The 14,376-nt window shown below is 41.8% G+C and overlaps 1 protein-coding gene across 11 annotated transcripts in view; it reads right to left on the minus strand.

Moving 5' to 3' along the window:
- Window positions 1-14,376, minus strand: part of foxp1b (forkhead box P1b) — a 196,606-nt gene that overhangs the window by 11,949 nt on the left and 170,281 nt on the right. For 6 of the 11 annotated variants that reach the window (XM_037766652.1, XM_037766674.1, XM_037766666.1 and 3 more), the window contains 5 exons: window positions 13,072-13,179; window positions 7,796-7,883; window positions 6,521-6,604; window positions 952-1,156; window positions 15-115 (listed from right to left, as the gene is read on the minus strand). In XM_037766652.1, coding sequence (XP_037622580.1) covers window positions 15-115; window positions 952-1,156; window positions 6,521-6,604; window positions 7,796-7,883; window positions 13,072-13,179 — 586 coding nt within the window. The remainder of the gene's footprint in view (window positions 1-14; window positions 116-951; window positions 1,157-6,520; window positions 6,605-7,795; window positions 7,884-13,071; window positions 13,180-14,376) is intronic. The other 5 variants (XM_037766725.1, XM_037766700.1, XM_037766681.1 and 2 more) reach the window with 1 other exon arrangement.

Raw genomic sequence — 14,376 nt, forward strand, 5'->3', positions numbered from 1 at the left:
AGCGGAGTCCTTACCTGTCTTATTAGTGAGGCGTACGTGAACGGCGGTCTAACCTCTGCATTCATGTAAAACTCTTTGTTCTGACTGAGATCTGCACACAGGGAACAAGCACAAACTGTAACAACATGGAATAAAATGATCAGGTGTCAACAGTATCACACAAATATGATCAGGATTAAATGGCTGTGTGTGTATACAGTAGAGCTGTCAAAGTTGATAACGCGTTAATGCAAGTTTGTTTTAGCGCCACTAATTCCTTTAATGCATTAATGCAATTTTGAGGTTGTAGAGAGCTCAGTTTTAAAGTTAGAGTGAAGGTACTGTTATCATATGAAACTAAAAAAACAAAGGAATTCATTGTGTCATACTAGCTTGTTGCAAAGGAGGATAAATAACACTCCAAACTTACAAATTTTGGCGAGGAAAAACTGACATTGCCATTTTCAAAGGGGTCCCTTGACCTCAAGATATGAGGTCAGAGGTCTTTTATATTTACAGACATGCCCACTTTATGATAATCACATGCAGTTTGGGGCAAGTCATAGTCAAATCAGCACACTGACACACTGACAGCTGTTGTTGCCTGTTGGGCTGCAGTTTGCCATGTTATGATTTGAGCATATATGTTATGCTAAATGCAGTACCTGTGAGGGTTTCTGGACAATATTTGTCATTGTTTTGTGTTGTTAATTGATTTCTAATAATAAATATATACATACATTTGCATAAAGCAAGCATATTTGCCCACTCCCATGTTGATAAGAGTATTATTTACTTGCCAAATCTCTCTTTAAGGTACATTTTAAACAGATAAAAAGATGTGTGATTAATTTGCGATTAATCACGATTGGCTATGGACAATCATGCGATTAATCGTGATTAAATATTTGAATTGATTGACAGCCCCAGTATACAGTATTTATTAGTACATGCGTGTTCATCCTGCAGTACCTGGAGAGATGGGCATGTTGTATTTTTCCGAGTAGCGCCGTCGCATGGGGCCCACGCTGTGGAGGCTGTTGGCTGTGATGACGGAGTGGGTCTGGGACAGCGGTGTGAGGGGTGCCGTGGGCGTGGTGGGGGTCTGGGGCAGGCTCAGAGGAGGAGAGGCCTCGGGGGCCGATTTGGACAATGTGACGTTGGACACCAAGTTGAGCTGGAAGAGCAAACAAACACAGACAGACAGACAGGAGCACAGTTAGTCACTCTAATTACCCCAGACGCCTCATTGACTATGCATATCTCCTCTCTAATTGCAGGCGGGCCCTGAGATGATCCATGAACGTTCACTAAATGTTTGGAAAACAACCCCCGGAGCCCCGCTCCTCCACTCCCCCCCCCCACCTCCTCTATTCTTCACGCTCTGCTCTCTCCTCCCTCTCTCTCTCTCTCTGGTCGCCGTGTCGGGCCTGTCCCCGGCTTTCTGTTTCACCGCCTTTGTTTAATCTTTTGTCCCTCTTGTCCTGTTTGGACAACACCCCCCTACACACACACACACACACACACTCACTCACACACCTCATAGTAACCAGCGAGGGTTGAGCAGAGAAGGGAAGATGGGCTGCTCTGAAAAATGACAGTGTGATTCTCACCTACCGCTGAGCCGCCCCGCTAATAAGGCAGCCAGAGGAAGAAGCCAATCTGGGCTAATTACAAGCTGAAATTGTATTGTGAGGACTCTAATTAGGAGCTGCTTATGGAGGTGATCTGATGATTAACTACTGTATCTGACTGACCTCCATCATCAGGGCCACGATGGCCGCGGTAAAGACGGCTACGGACAGAGAATATTTGCTTTTTACCACTGACGCCTGTGAGTGTGGATGAGCTGGGCGGGCCGAGGAAGAAGGAGGGATTTAAGTAATAATGGCTACAAGGTAAACTAATTACGGCCAATACTCCAAAGGTACAGCATGGCTTCCAGCAGCTGTGGCGGCTCCGAGCCAACCGCCGAGCCAACCGCCGAGCCAACCGCCGAGCCTCCGCACTGGAGCAGCAGTCAAGTGGAAAATTCTAGCCTGACCCCCTGCTCCATGCTATTAATTGGCAGGAAAACTAATGACACATATACATATTCCCACAAAATTGTTCTAATTGCTAATTTGCCGAAGGAGGCCAGCATCCAAATTAAACATGACTTCAGACTGTGGGAAAAAAAGAAAGTGGAGAGAGAGAGAGAGAGAGAGAGAGAGAGAGAGAGAGAGAGAGAGAGAGAAATGGAGAGCTGGAGAAAGGACGACAGTCTCATCTCTGACATCATTTGTTGAATGCGACGGATCACAAGTGTGATGATGTCATGGAGGTGATGGAGGGTTTGACGACAGACAGGTGAAAGTGAGCATCTGACGGTGCACAGCAACACGGATCATACAAGAGCTGCAATGATTAGTCGATTAAGATGTCAACTATTAAATTAATCGCCAGCTATACTACTTGATAATCGATTAATCGATTTGAGTAATTTTCTAAGCAAAAATTCTCTGATTCCAGCTTCTCAAATGTGAATATTTTCTGGTTTCTTTACTCCTCTATGACAGTAAACTGAACATCTTTGAGTTGTGGACAAAACAAGACAACATTTTTCATCATTTTCTGCAATTTTTTAGACCAAACAACTAATCAATTAATTGGGAAAATAATCAACAGATTAATCGACAATTAAAAATAATCGTTAGTTTCAGCCCTAGATCCTACATTCAATCAACACTCATTACCAACAGGTATAATAAATATATCTGTAATCCAAGATTGCCATCAGTTGATCTCAGTGTTGACACTGTCATAACAATATTTTTTGCTTTGTTTAATTTATTATAAATTTACTAGTGCTGTCCTGAGTACCATTTTTTGGGCTTCGAAGCTTCGGTGAGAAATATTCAAAGGTATTCGAAGCTTGGTGACAGCTCTGCTTGCGCACTACTGTACACACACGCACCTTTACAAGTAACAAACAGCAATAACCGTCTGAGAATAACTAATAATAATTAATGTAATGTAATTATTCATTATTTCATGGGCTATTTAGGGATTTAAGCATTATTACAAAATACTTTTATAAAAAAACGAAGCATTCGAATACTGATTTGGAGGTTGATTACCATGGCAACGGTCGAAGCTTCGAAGCATTCGGGTCAGCCCTAACATTGACATTATTTTTTTATATTTTACAAAAGTATTTATTGTGTTTTCTCCCACGCTCAACAGACACGTGTCCGACTCCTCACAATGTCTATTTATGTTTTGCAGGCTGAACTGTGGCTTCTTGGCAGAGTCTGCCCAAATAATTTGGATTACCGCTGGGATGCACAAAAAACGTGCCGCAGACGACATCCTCGCCGACAGTAGCAGCAGACGTGTTATTCTAAATCACGGACTAAATAAATCACACTTGGGTTCGCGTGGTTCTGACACAATGCTATCAATAGAAACGGGGCTGCGGTGTTGACTTCTCTTCCTGTGGATTAGCGGGCTTTGTTTCATGTTTCATCCATATTCCCCGGCCATAAACACAGAGAGGCTTCAACAATAGGCCAGACAGGCTGGTAATAGCCTCGCCTTTGTTTGCCTCACCATTTGGGCTCACTCCAGTGCCTAGACAAAATGAGACTTCAGACTGAAATTAATTAAATGGTAATTGGTGATCTAATTATACTGGCTTTGACTCGGCAAGCTGCTAAAGAAAATAAACAAAAAGTCCCTCCTTAATTATGTATGGCGTAAAAGGTCAGATTTCTGACAAGAATGCTTAGTGACACCGAGTGCAGAGCAGACACCCCCCCACATATACACACATACACACACACGGAGGCAAATACAAACACACAGAAACACGCATTGCTAATGTGGCACATTTTGTTTTGATCTTCCCCCCGCTCCCATCCACCTCAGAGGGCTCAAATGAATCCTTTTCATTTGACGTTGTGCATGCACAGTATCACTTTGTTTGTCTTTAATTATAACTAAATGTAAACCAGCTGCTTTGCTATGACAGTTGGCCACTTATACGCGCCTTTATTAAACGCAACAGCACAGAACGGCAGAAACTAGCAATTACTGGGAGAACACGATTGTTTCTTCAGAGCGGCTGAGAATACTTTCATTCTGCTTTTTTTTCCTTTTTTTTTTGGTGGCCACCTCTGACGCTGCAATCTCACGAAAACCTCAGCGGGGCCATGAAGCCCTGACCTGTGTAAGTCCACCACTCACCCAGCCGAAGCCAGAAGTATTTATCATAGCGGCTCGCAGCGGGGGAAAGTGGCGCTGGAAGAATGGGAGTCTATTTATTTGAATAAAAATCCCAGCTTGCCCCCTCGAGAGCGTTAACGCTGAGCTCTGACACAGCCATTCTCGCAGGCCCCCGGAGGAGAGAGGAGAGGTAGTGAACTCAAGATGCTATCTGCCGCTCCTACCACTTTTCATATACAAATGTCCCCGTGTCAGAGCCCTCGCTCTGCGCTCTAATCTACACCATCAGTGTGTGTGACACACGCAGCTTTAAACAGGCAGCCTTTTGTCGTCCCGACGTCTCCAGGCGGGTTTATGTTGGTGTGTCAATAGCCACCTCTCCGACTGTAAATAAATGATCCGAGCTGCACAGTGTGCTGAGAGACTCCTGCGTGTATATTGTGCATGATTTCAGATTCACGCCCTGCAGTAAAACTCATCTCTGTATGAACTGTCATACAGGCTGAAATATGGCGGTGCTGAGGCCCCTTCTCTTCTTAAACATGACAAAACAGCGCAGACACTTAAATGCCATATGTTAAGCCCTCGCCCCTATAGGATAGGGATTAAGAAGCAGGCTTTATGGCATGGCATATATTAAGAGTGATAAGCATGATGTCTGGAATGTGTCAAGAAGATAATAAATTGATCTGCTTGTACATTTATTTTCAAAATTCCAGTTGTTCACCTCCAGGAAACATTTTTGTTTCTTTTCTCAACCTGAAAGATTTGAATTTTTACACTTTGTTCACTCTTCATTCTGCTGTTTACTTTGATACCAAACATTTAAGTTAAAACTTCATCTAATGTGAAAAAAGGCTTTTGAGATGTTTATGCATAAAAACACATGAAGTCTAAATGTTATTTTACTGATTACTTTTAAAGGGTAATTCCTCTAACCAAAATGAAGATTCAAATAGGGCTGCAACTAACGATTATTTTCATTAATCTGCTGATAATTTTCTAGATTAATCGATTAGTCGTTTGGTCTATAAAATGTCAGAAAATAGTGAAAAATGTCCATTCCAGTTTCTCTGAGTGCAAAGTGATGTCTTTACATGTCTTATTTTATCTAAAACCCACAAATATTCAATTAAATATGATTTAAAAAAACAGATAAAAGTAGGAAATCTCCATATTTGAGAGGTTGATAACAAAATTGTTTTTGCCATTTTTGCATGAAAGAATTACTTAATTATCAAAATAGTTGCTGATTATTTTCTCTAACTAATCGTGACTGACTTATCGTTGAAGCTCTCGATTAAAATGTCCTCAGGGAAGCATCTGTTATCATAGAAAATCAATATTAAAATTAGGGCTTCAACTATTATTATTTCCATTGTTTGATTATTTACTCGATTAATCGGTCTATAAAATGTCAGTTGTTTCCCAAAGCCCAAGATGACGTCCTCAAATGTCTTGTTTTGTCCACAACTCAAAGATATTCAGTTTACTGTCATAGAGGAGTAAAGAAACCAGAAACAATTCACATTTAAGACGCTTGAATCAGAGAATTTTTCCTTTTTTTCCCTTAAAGAAATACTAAAAATCAATTAATTGATTATCGAAATAGTTGCCGATTAATTTAATAGTTGACGACTAATCGATTAATCGTTTCAGCTCTAATTAATATCATGATCAGCAGGTGCTACTACCACCTATATTTTGGAATAACATGCCATGAACTCAGTAACATCAGTAAGCCATATCTTATATCTACATATCAATCACTAATATCTAATTTTCAGCCCCGACTTGAAATATTACATTTTAATATATTACAGTTGCTTCATCAAGTATTGTTTCATTTTAACTATTGTTTTTTCATTTTTCTACATGCATTATCATGCATTTTTTGTTGATTTTAATAAATGTTTCTTATATTTTTATCTGTAACTTTGCTTTTAATACCACTAAAAATAAATCTTATATTTGATCTATTAATGAAATATAGTGTCTGTTGTTATTACTGTATATCTGTGCTTTCTCATCTCTCCTGTCTGCCAAAACAGGCGTTTGCTGGATCTCTGAAGCTGTTACAGTGTCTGCATCCAGTTCATCACAGGCACCAAATTGAATCTCAGATGTCAGCAGATGTGGTCCAAACAATATTTACTGCCTCCCTCAAGAGAACAGCTGTTTTTATTTAGCAGATAAATAAGAAGATGGAGGAAGGGATTAATGAATACACGTGTGCCAATTAAGACAAACAAAAGGATGGGGGAGGGACGACAGAGAGACAGAGAGACACACACAGAGAGAGAGAGAGAGACGTATGACAGGCGTTGCTGCTCACCGGCTGTGGCGTGGCTTTGGGCTCCGTGGACTTGACATGAAGGTGCGTCATCATAGCTTGCAGACGCTCTTTGTCTTTCGCTAGCTGTAATGAGGAAAGAAAACACATATAAAAAATATTTATTCCATATTTCCCTGTGCAGTGAATCTTTTACAATGAGTGTGTTTGAACAAATCGATCTTTTTCTCCTCTTGGGAGCGTCTAATTATTATTTTGGAGGCTGTCAACACTTCAGACAATCCAACTACCATCTCCAATTCAAGGTTAAAATATACTCCGTCTCATTGGCAATAACAGGCCCGGGCCCTTTTCTACCTGTCTGAAACTCAGCGCTGTCTTAGCTGCCAGCTTAAATTATGGTGATAGGCTGCATGCAGAGGAAATCTGTGTCTGATAAAGCTCCGCTGCCATCCCTCTGGATAAAACACCAGCAGAGCGGAAATAACAGGACGTTGGTGTGGTGTAATGTTTGAGCAACTCAACTCACATTGTTTAAGGTTAACATCCAGAAAACCACAACTGCTTTATACTCATTATCAGTCATTTTTTTTTGGGGGGGATGGCTAAGATGTGAACCACAAGCATAAAATCTGGAATACATTAAATTTGATCCTTGCCTTATTTGCTTTGCAACTGCAGCGGCAGCTAATTAATAAAAACACACTTTAATGGGACGGTTGGTTTTATTTTTCCCTGTAAATCTAATAAATAAGCACATTATCACAGTGTGCAGCATTCGTCACACATATGACACACATAAGACCCCTCCTAATGGAAGTGCAGATTTTTTCTTTCTCGCAGAAAAATACTACGGAAGATGACACATATTAAAAACCACTGATTATCAGACTACAGTACAATAACCTTTTCTGCTCCTATCCACACTGCGCTGCCCAGTCATTTTCACCAAGTGTTTTATTGTTGGTGCCAAACAGTTAAAAGTCATAAATAACTTTAAAACCCAGTAAAATTCAAAATGTAATTATCTTCTCTACTTAGCCCCGGGCCCTTCATATATCTTTTTTCTTTTTTTTTCCCTGGCTGTCATGCATACATAACACATTTTTTAATGACTTGGTTACTTGCAAATGTACAAAATTATTTCACTCTGCTGCCCCTTCCTCGTCCACAACTGACCCCCCCACACCCCCCGTCCATGGCTGATATCAGACGGACGTGGAAAGAAGAAGGTTTCGGGCCAGACGTGACTGGAAGGAAGTGTCAGGAGAAGATGACACATAAATATTTGGGCCAAAACAAACTGAGAGACAATACCTGCAGCTCCAGCTGTTGTACGACCTGCATTTGCACCCGACACTGGGCCGTGCTCCTGTCATCCAGGGCGTGCTCATTGTTAAGATGCCTGGAAAAGAAAACAACAGAGAACACACACATAAAAAAAATGTCAGTTTGACTTCTGCAAAAATTATTAGATGTAAGAAACAAAAGAAGTCTGGAAGCAAAATGCATAGAGAACATTTAGGTAAATATTACGCTTCAACGTAGAATATCTGCAGCACCAGAAGAAGTACTTCTTAACGTACAAGAATGACACTTAATATTTCATGACAGTCCTGTCTGCTCCAACTACAGCTCGCAGATAAGAGGAATGATTGAAGAATTTCAGGTTGGACTCCTCCTGTTACATTATGCACCAGTGCACTGATGCCACCTCTTCTCATTCCAGCGTCCCTTTGCCTTTTCCCCCCTCTTTTTACGTGTGTTTTCTGTTAATTGTGTAATTAAGAGAATTCAAACACGGCCGGGCCGAATGCAGAGGACAACAGGACGAGGAGATGGGATCTGTCACAAACTTGAATTATGGATATAATTATGCATGATTATTTCGTACAGGGGGAAGATGTTCTCTTTTCCTGCACGTTTATAACTAATCTAAATAAGTAGCTCGCTGGGTAGCAGACAGGGTTTTTTTTTTTTTTTCGTTTTTTTCCTGTGATTTATATAAAATGGTGGAGATAAGGTTCACGAGTGAAGGAAATATGATTGGAGGAATTTTATCAGCCGCCGCATGAATTACTGTTTGAAAATGCTTATGCAGGGGCATTTCATTAATCATTTAATCATAATCCGAGCAGGATGTTTGAACTGATTTCACAAATACCCTTTCATTTCACTACTTCATTATGCTCGCTAATGGATCCAATATATTATATATATCATAAATTATATCACATCTTCGGTGACCATGTAGGTCACTGTCACCAGGCATGTCTGTGTGTGCACACGGTGGCGCCGGCAGACGGGAGAGAGAGAGAGAGATGTGTGTGTGTGTGTGTGTGTCGCGCTCTCGCCTTTTCAAATGCACTTTTTCTCGTCATTTACCGCAAATCAAAAATAGCCAGAGAGTCAACCTGCGAATGCTCGGTGGCAGCGCTTGGCGTTACATGTATGATGGCCCAATAAATTTGATGCCATCGCTTTATGTACAGACAACACATTTGTGCATTAAACAGCACGCAGACACTCAGAAAACAGACACATTGCGAAAAGGGAAGGGGGAAAATTGATAGTGCTCCGCTTGAAATGTGAAGGTTTCTGTTCGGCTGCGGTATTTTCAACCTTGAGGTGAATGATTTAAATCTTTATGGGAAATGTGGCCCCCCTTTCAGCTCCTCCTATTGTGTTCTGATTTTTTTTTTTTCAAACGATATACATTCAGCACTTGAAGTTAATTATTGTGGCGAAAAAGAGAAATTAAAAAGGCATATTTAAAGAAAGCGTGGGTAATAACCCCCTTCTGCTCAAATCAATTCACACTCCTTCCGAGCTTTTCCATTTGTTTGAGTCAAACAAATGCCCATTTAATTAAGTGGGTCGGAAAATGAAACCGGTAAACATTTCAGGACATCTTGCTAAATTTCAAAGAAGGAAAAATAATAGGTAAAGACGTTTCAACTTCAATTTAACTGGCACAGACTGAATTTTCAATGAAGGGTGGCCTACGTGAGCAGCTTTGGAATTTCCCTGCTCATAGGAGACATGCGCCCCGCTTCTTTTCATCCTTTGTTACATTCCACTTTATTTCTTCTAATGACATGGAGAGTCACAGTGCATAATTAATAGGAAATGAAATATTCAAATGGCCCTAATGCAGCCTTGAGAGGAGCGTCTGGACACGGGAGCAGGGGATACGGGGGGGAATTGACATCGAGGGAGGCTATGAGCGTTGGCATGTGTCACTTTCTGGACTTCAAATGAAGCCACTTTTAAAAGCTCTCTGGCAGGATGACAGTCCCTAATGTAAATTGCCACAATAAAACAAGTTAAATAGAGCTTCCTGTAACAGTCGGCTTTTTACATAGGAGTGTTTTTTTTTTTTTTTTTTTTTTACAATTTCTAATTATATAGACTGGACCCAGAGCTTAAGGCTGTCTCTGAGGACGGTTTATCTTCTTCACTGTTGGGTGGGATTTTAGATTAAATGCACAAATCTTTACAGTACCCTGCATTAAAACATATTTCTAATTATTTCTAGTATTAGAATCATTAATTGTAAGTTTACACTTTTCTTACAGGATGAATTCAGTTCTTTCTAAAGAGGCTTATTGGCATGGGAAATATACGTTTACATCACCAAAGCAACTGTGAACTAAAAACAAAAATCTTGTCCTCTCTCTAGGTTACATGGTGGGGATGCACCGATACCAGATCGGATATCGGGCCGATACTGACTCAAATAGCAGGATCAGATATCGGTGACAATGGGGCCGATCTATTAAATTAAATTCTATGTTTATATATTATTATTTGTTGCTGCATTAAAACGGTTTATTCCTGTGATTCCTGTTCATTTTGAAGATTTTTTTTGCCGAGTTGTTGGCGTTTGATTTAATATTTTAATAATAAATAAAAATTCACTAATGTATGTTTTTTTATCTATATATTTATTTGTTACATTTTGTGTTACAAAGTTAGGAAAGCGATGTTTAAGTCAGGCTTGATGTTGCATTACACATAACAGAATGATCCCAGCCACTTCCACACAGTGAGGCATGCAGCTTATTAATCAAACACTGGTATCGGATTGGTTCTCGGTATCGGCGGATACCCAAAGCCCAGGTATCGGTATTGGGACTGAAAAAGTCAGATCGGTGCATCAGTATTACATGAGGGGTGAAGAGGAGGTTGTGTTGCTCAGGCTCTATCTGTTTAGTGATGCCTAGAAGCTGCTTGACATCCTCCTGGATCCATCTCTTCATATATGTTCATGGATCATAATGGATTGTCTATGTTGTATTTTCTCCTACGTTGTTACTCTGTACACACAACATCTATTGCACGTCAGTCCATCCTGGAAGAGGGATCCTTCCTCTGTTGCTCTTCCAGAGGTTTCTAACATTATGCTTTCCCTGCTTAAAGTTTTTTTTTGGGGGGGAGTTTTCCTTATCTGATGAGAGAGATGACAGATTGTAAAGCCCCCCGAGGCAAATTTATGATTTGTGATATTGGGCTATACAAATAAAATTGACTTGACTTCAGTTTATTATATTTTACATGATCTTATGTTTGGCTTATTTGTGTTTTTTCTCTGCATGATTCACAGGCTGCATAACTCGCAGAACAATTACTAAGTTGTGTCGAGGTGTGAGAGATGAGATGAGTTTCTGTGGTTTCAGCAGACAGACAGACGGGACGGTGCAGCACTAGAGGGCACTGCAGTGTTTCCCTGGCTCTGACCTCTTGGCTGCTGGACACCGAAGAGAAAGGTCCTGACCCTCATAAAAACACCAGGCTCTGCTATGAACAAACCGACCCCGCCCTTCTGTGTGCTGAACCCGAAAACAGGAACAGGGATCTGGTGCTTTTGTATTTATCGAGATAGTGAGTGTAGGTATGTGATGTTTTCTTTAAAAGATAGAATAAATACACGCGTAGTTTAAAACAACATTTCAGTCCCGTGTTAGTTGTTGCTGTTGGCTTGCGGAGCTGAAATCTGGTTGACGTTAGAGTCCTCCTCACCTTTCTCTCTGGTACACAGTGTTCTGCTGACTGCACACACACACACACACACACACACACCTATCTTCACTTAGACTTTCAAACAATTCTCCCAAGCTTTGAGGATGTTTTGTGAGAGCATTACAACGCCTGATGTCTTCTTTGTTTTTATTTGTGAGGCCTGCAGTATCAGTTGCTGGGTTTCATGTGGAAGTGCTTAAGGGTTTGAGAGTTAACACCTTGGTGAGCTGCTCGCTCTCTCGCCTGCTGTTAAACAAAGGCAGCTTTGTGGAGACTCTCCCCCAAATGTTTTCTTAACATGTTCCAAGCAGTTTGAGCAGGCAACTAAAGTAAACAAGATGTTGCCATGATAAAAACACTTGTAAAAACACAGCACAGTGCACTTAGAGACTTTTTAAGGCAGAGCCGCACCGGGCGCACTGAATCTAATTCCCCTCTCTTCTATAAACAAAAGGGTGAGGCAATGTCAGAATACAATAAATAATGATGGATTTAAGAGGGCACGCCCAAATGTGTGTAATACGTGGTTTAATAACTATGTGTCACAGGAGGATGTTTATCAAACATAAATAAAAATACATAACTGCCAGCTTTTTTTTCATCTAGCACAGAAACTGCAGAAACAGTCTGGCGTGATTTTCTAAAGTAAAAGTGGATTTAAGTCAAACATAAAGAGGATTCAAAAATGTTGACAAAGATGGTTAAAACTTTCAGCTGCCTGTGAGGCGGCACCTTTCTCTTCGCCTACGAGGAAAAACTGTGTGTTCGCTGAGTGCTTGTTTTAGGATAATGGAATTGTGTCATATCTTGTTTAAAGTGCGACTAATCCGGGGTGACAGTGAGCCATTGATCTGCTGCCACAATGCAGATGTTTTCATCCTCTCCGTAACCATGGCGCTGTTATGTGTTGGATTACCTAGAGTGCGCTGCACACAGGGTTGATTAGTAAACCAGCGGTGTGATTCAGACGGGGAAGGGGGGGAAACATGGTGCAAAACAAAAGGCCAGTGTCAGGCTGGACAGGGTCAAACACTTCTTAAAGATGCTGCAAAGCAGGTGATGCTGACTAAAGCTGGAGCTCTTTAAGTGTGTGGTAAGGCTGAGGTGTGGGCCTTCAATAAAACAAACAAAACACAAGTCAAAGAAGTGAAGCATGAGGAAAAACAAATAAACCACTGAGAAAAAGATAGAAAGAGCTGAGTGAGGCAAAGACACACAATCCCCCTGTCCAGTGACAAGGGCAAACATGCAGAGCGCCCTAAGTGTGGGCTGCCACAGATAAACATCCTACCGTTGTTTGTTTGGGAAAAACGGCCCCCGTCACCATGGGAACTGCACTTATCACAGGAATTAGAGGCCCATGCGGTTCTCAGAAGGAGACCCCGCCACAGTACCCTTGTCAGAGAGAGGGAGAGGGCCAACCCCGGCTAGGCACCCGCCGCACTCAGGAATAACAACCTGCACCTGTAGTGCCTCTGAGTCGCCGGGGGTCACAAGACGTGTAATCGAGCCGACGCGAGGACAAACAAACTGCCACGACAGAAGACGTTACCCTCCTGACTTTTACTTACTTGAGGAATGAATGGAAGTCGTCAAACACCGCCTCGCATCCAGGCCACTTGCAAACGCCGTGACCGTAGAGAGGGTGACTGTGGTGGGAATGATCTTCTAGCGAGGATCTGAAGGGAGAAATAAAGAAGACAGCTTTTAATAAAAACAGATTTCTAAAGTTTTCTGGAACACAGTTAAAGGTCACGACGGGGTCACAGAGGATGGTTTCTGCTGTTAAGCTGATGCCTGGTTGGTGATGATACCTCCCTGTGTGTACTGTATGTACTTTCCACATGAGAACCTTGACTTGATCTGTGAGCCTCGGTCTGTGTGGAACCAGTGTGATCTCTGCTTGCTCTTCTCTCAAAAGAGGGGACTCACGTCGCGAAAGCCAAACCAAATCAATATGTAATTATTTAGTATCACTGAGCCATGTTGCAATTCACTTTGATCAAGACGGCTAGGGGGCTCCCTCAGCCGCTGCTTTTTCCTCACGCCGCCTGCTGCATCATGTCCCAGAGCTCCCACCTGGAGGAGCGTGTACCACCACGTGAAACCCCCAAAAAGCATCTTTCACACCGTGCACAAACTGTAAACATCCACCGCCGCCTGGTATCAATTTATCTACTGACCAATCCATGTCACCGGGGGGCTGACAAGCACCGCATCGTATGGCTCCGGAAGTCTAAATAGCGAGAAACATCCCCAGAAAAACAAACTTTACAACGTCTTCCATATGGCGAGAGGCGTGCGGAGCCACGGCTAACTGCAATAGAAAGCGGCCCGTGTGGAGGCAGTGTCTGCTAAGAGAGCGAGACAGGCAGCCATATGGACACAGGCGCTGTACAAGACACACAACTTTCAGCTACAAGAGCCTGGGGGACTGGCCTATATCGCTGCCACCTGTGCTTCTGGTGACTCGCGAGCACAACGCTGCTGCTGCTGCTGCTTCTGCTGCTGCTTCTCCTCCAGTCTGAGCTCTGCTCTCTCTGAGACAACGGGCCAGATAGGGAGATTCATTACACCACAAACGGTTGTGTTGCCATGTGGGAATAACTCCCAACCACTAAAATCTCATTCATATACATATATTCAAGAAGAAATAATGTCTAATACTTCAGGGGACGTCTTTAAGGATCGAAATGGGGGAAATAAATATCTTGCATTGCTCAGCCAATCATCCATCTGCTATGATTTAAAAAATGAATTAGTACAAAAAAAAAAAGTAATCTAAACCACGGTGTGCCAAGTTTGCAGGATTAAACAAGCTGATGTTCAGATTAAAATCTCATTTGTATCAATGTTAGCAAAGATGTACCTCAAGT

The sequence above is a fragment of the Sebastes umbrosus genome, chromosome 1, assembly GCF_015220745.1.
Source record: "Sebastes umbrosus isolate fSebUmb1 chromosome 1, fSebUmb1.pri, whole genome shotgun sequence".
NCBI lineage: Eukaryota > Metazoa > Chordata > Actinopteri > Perciformes > Sebastidae > Sebastes > Sebastes umbrosus.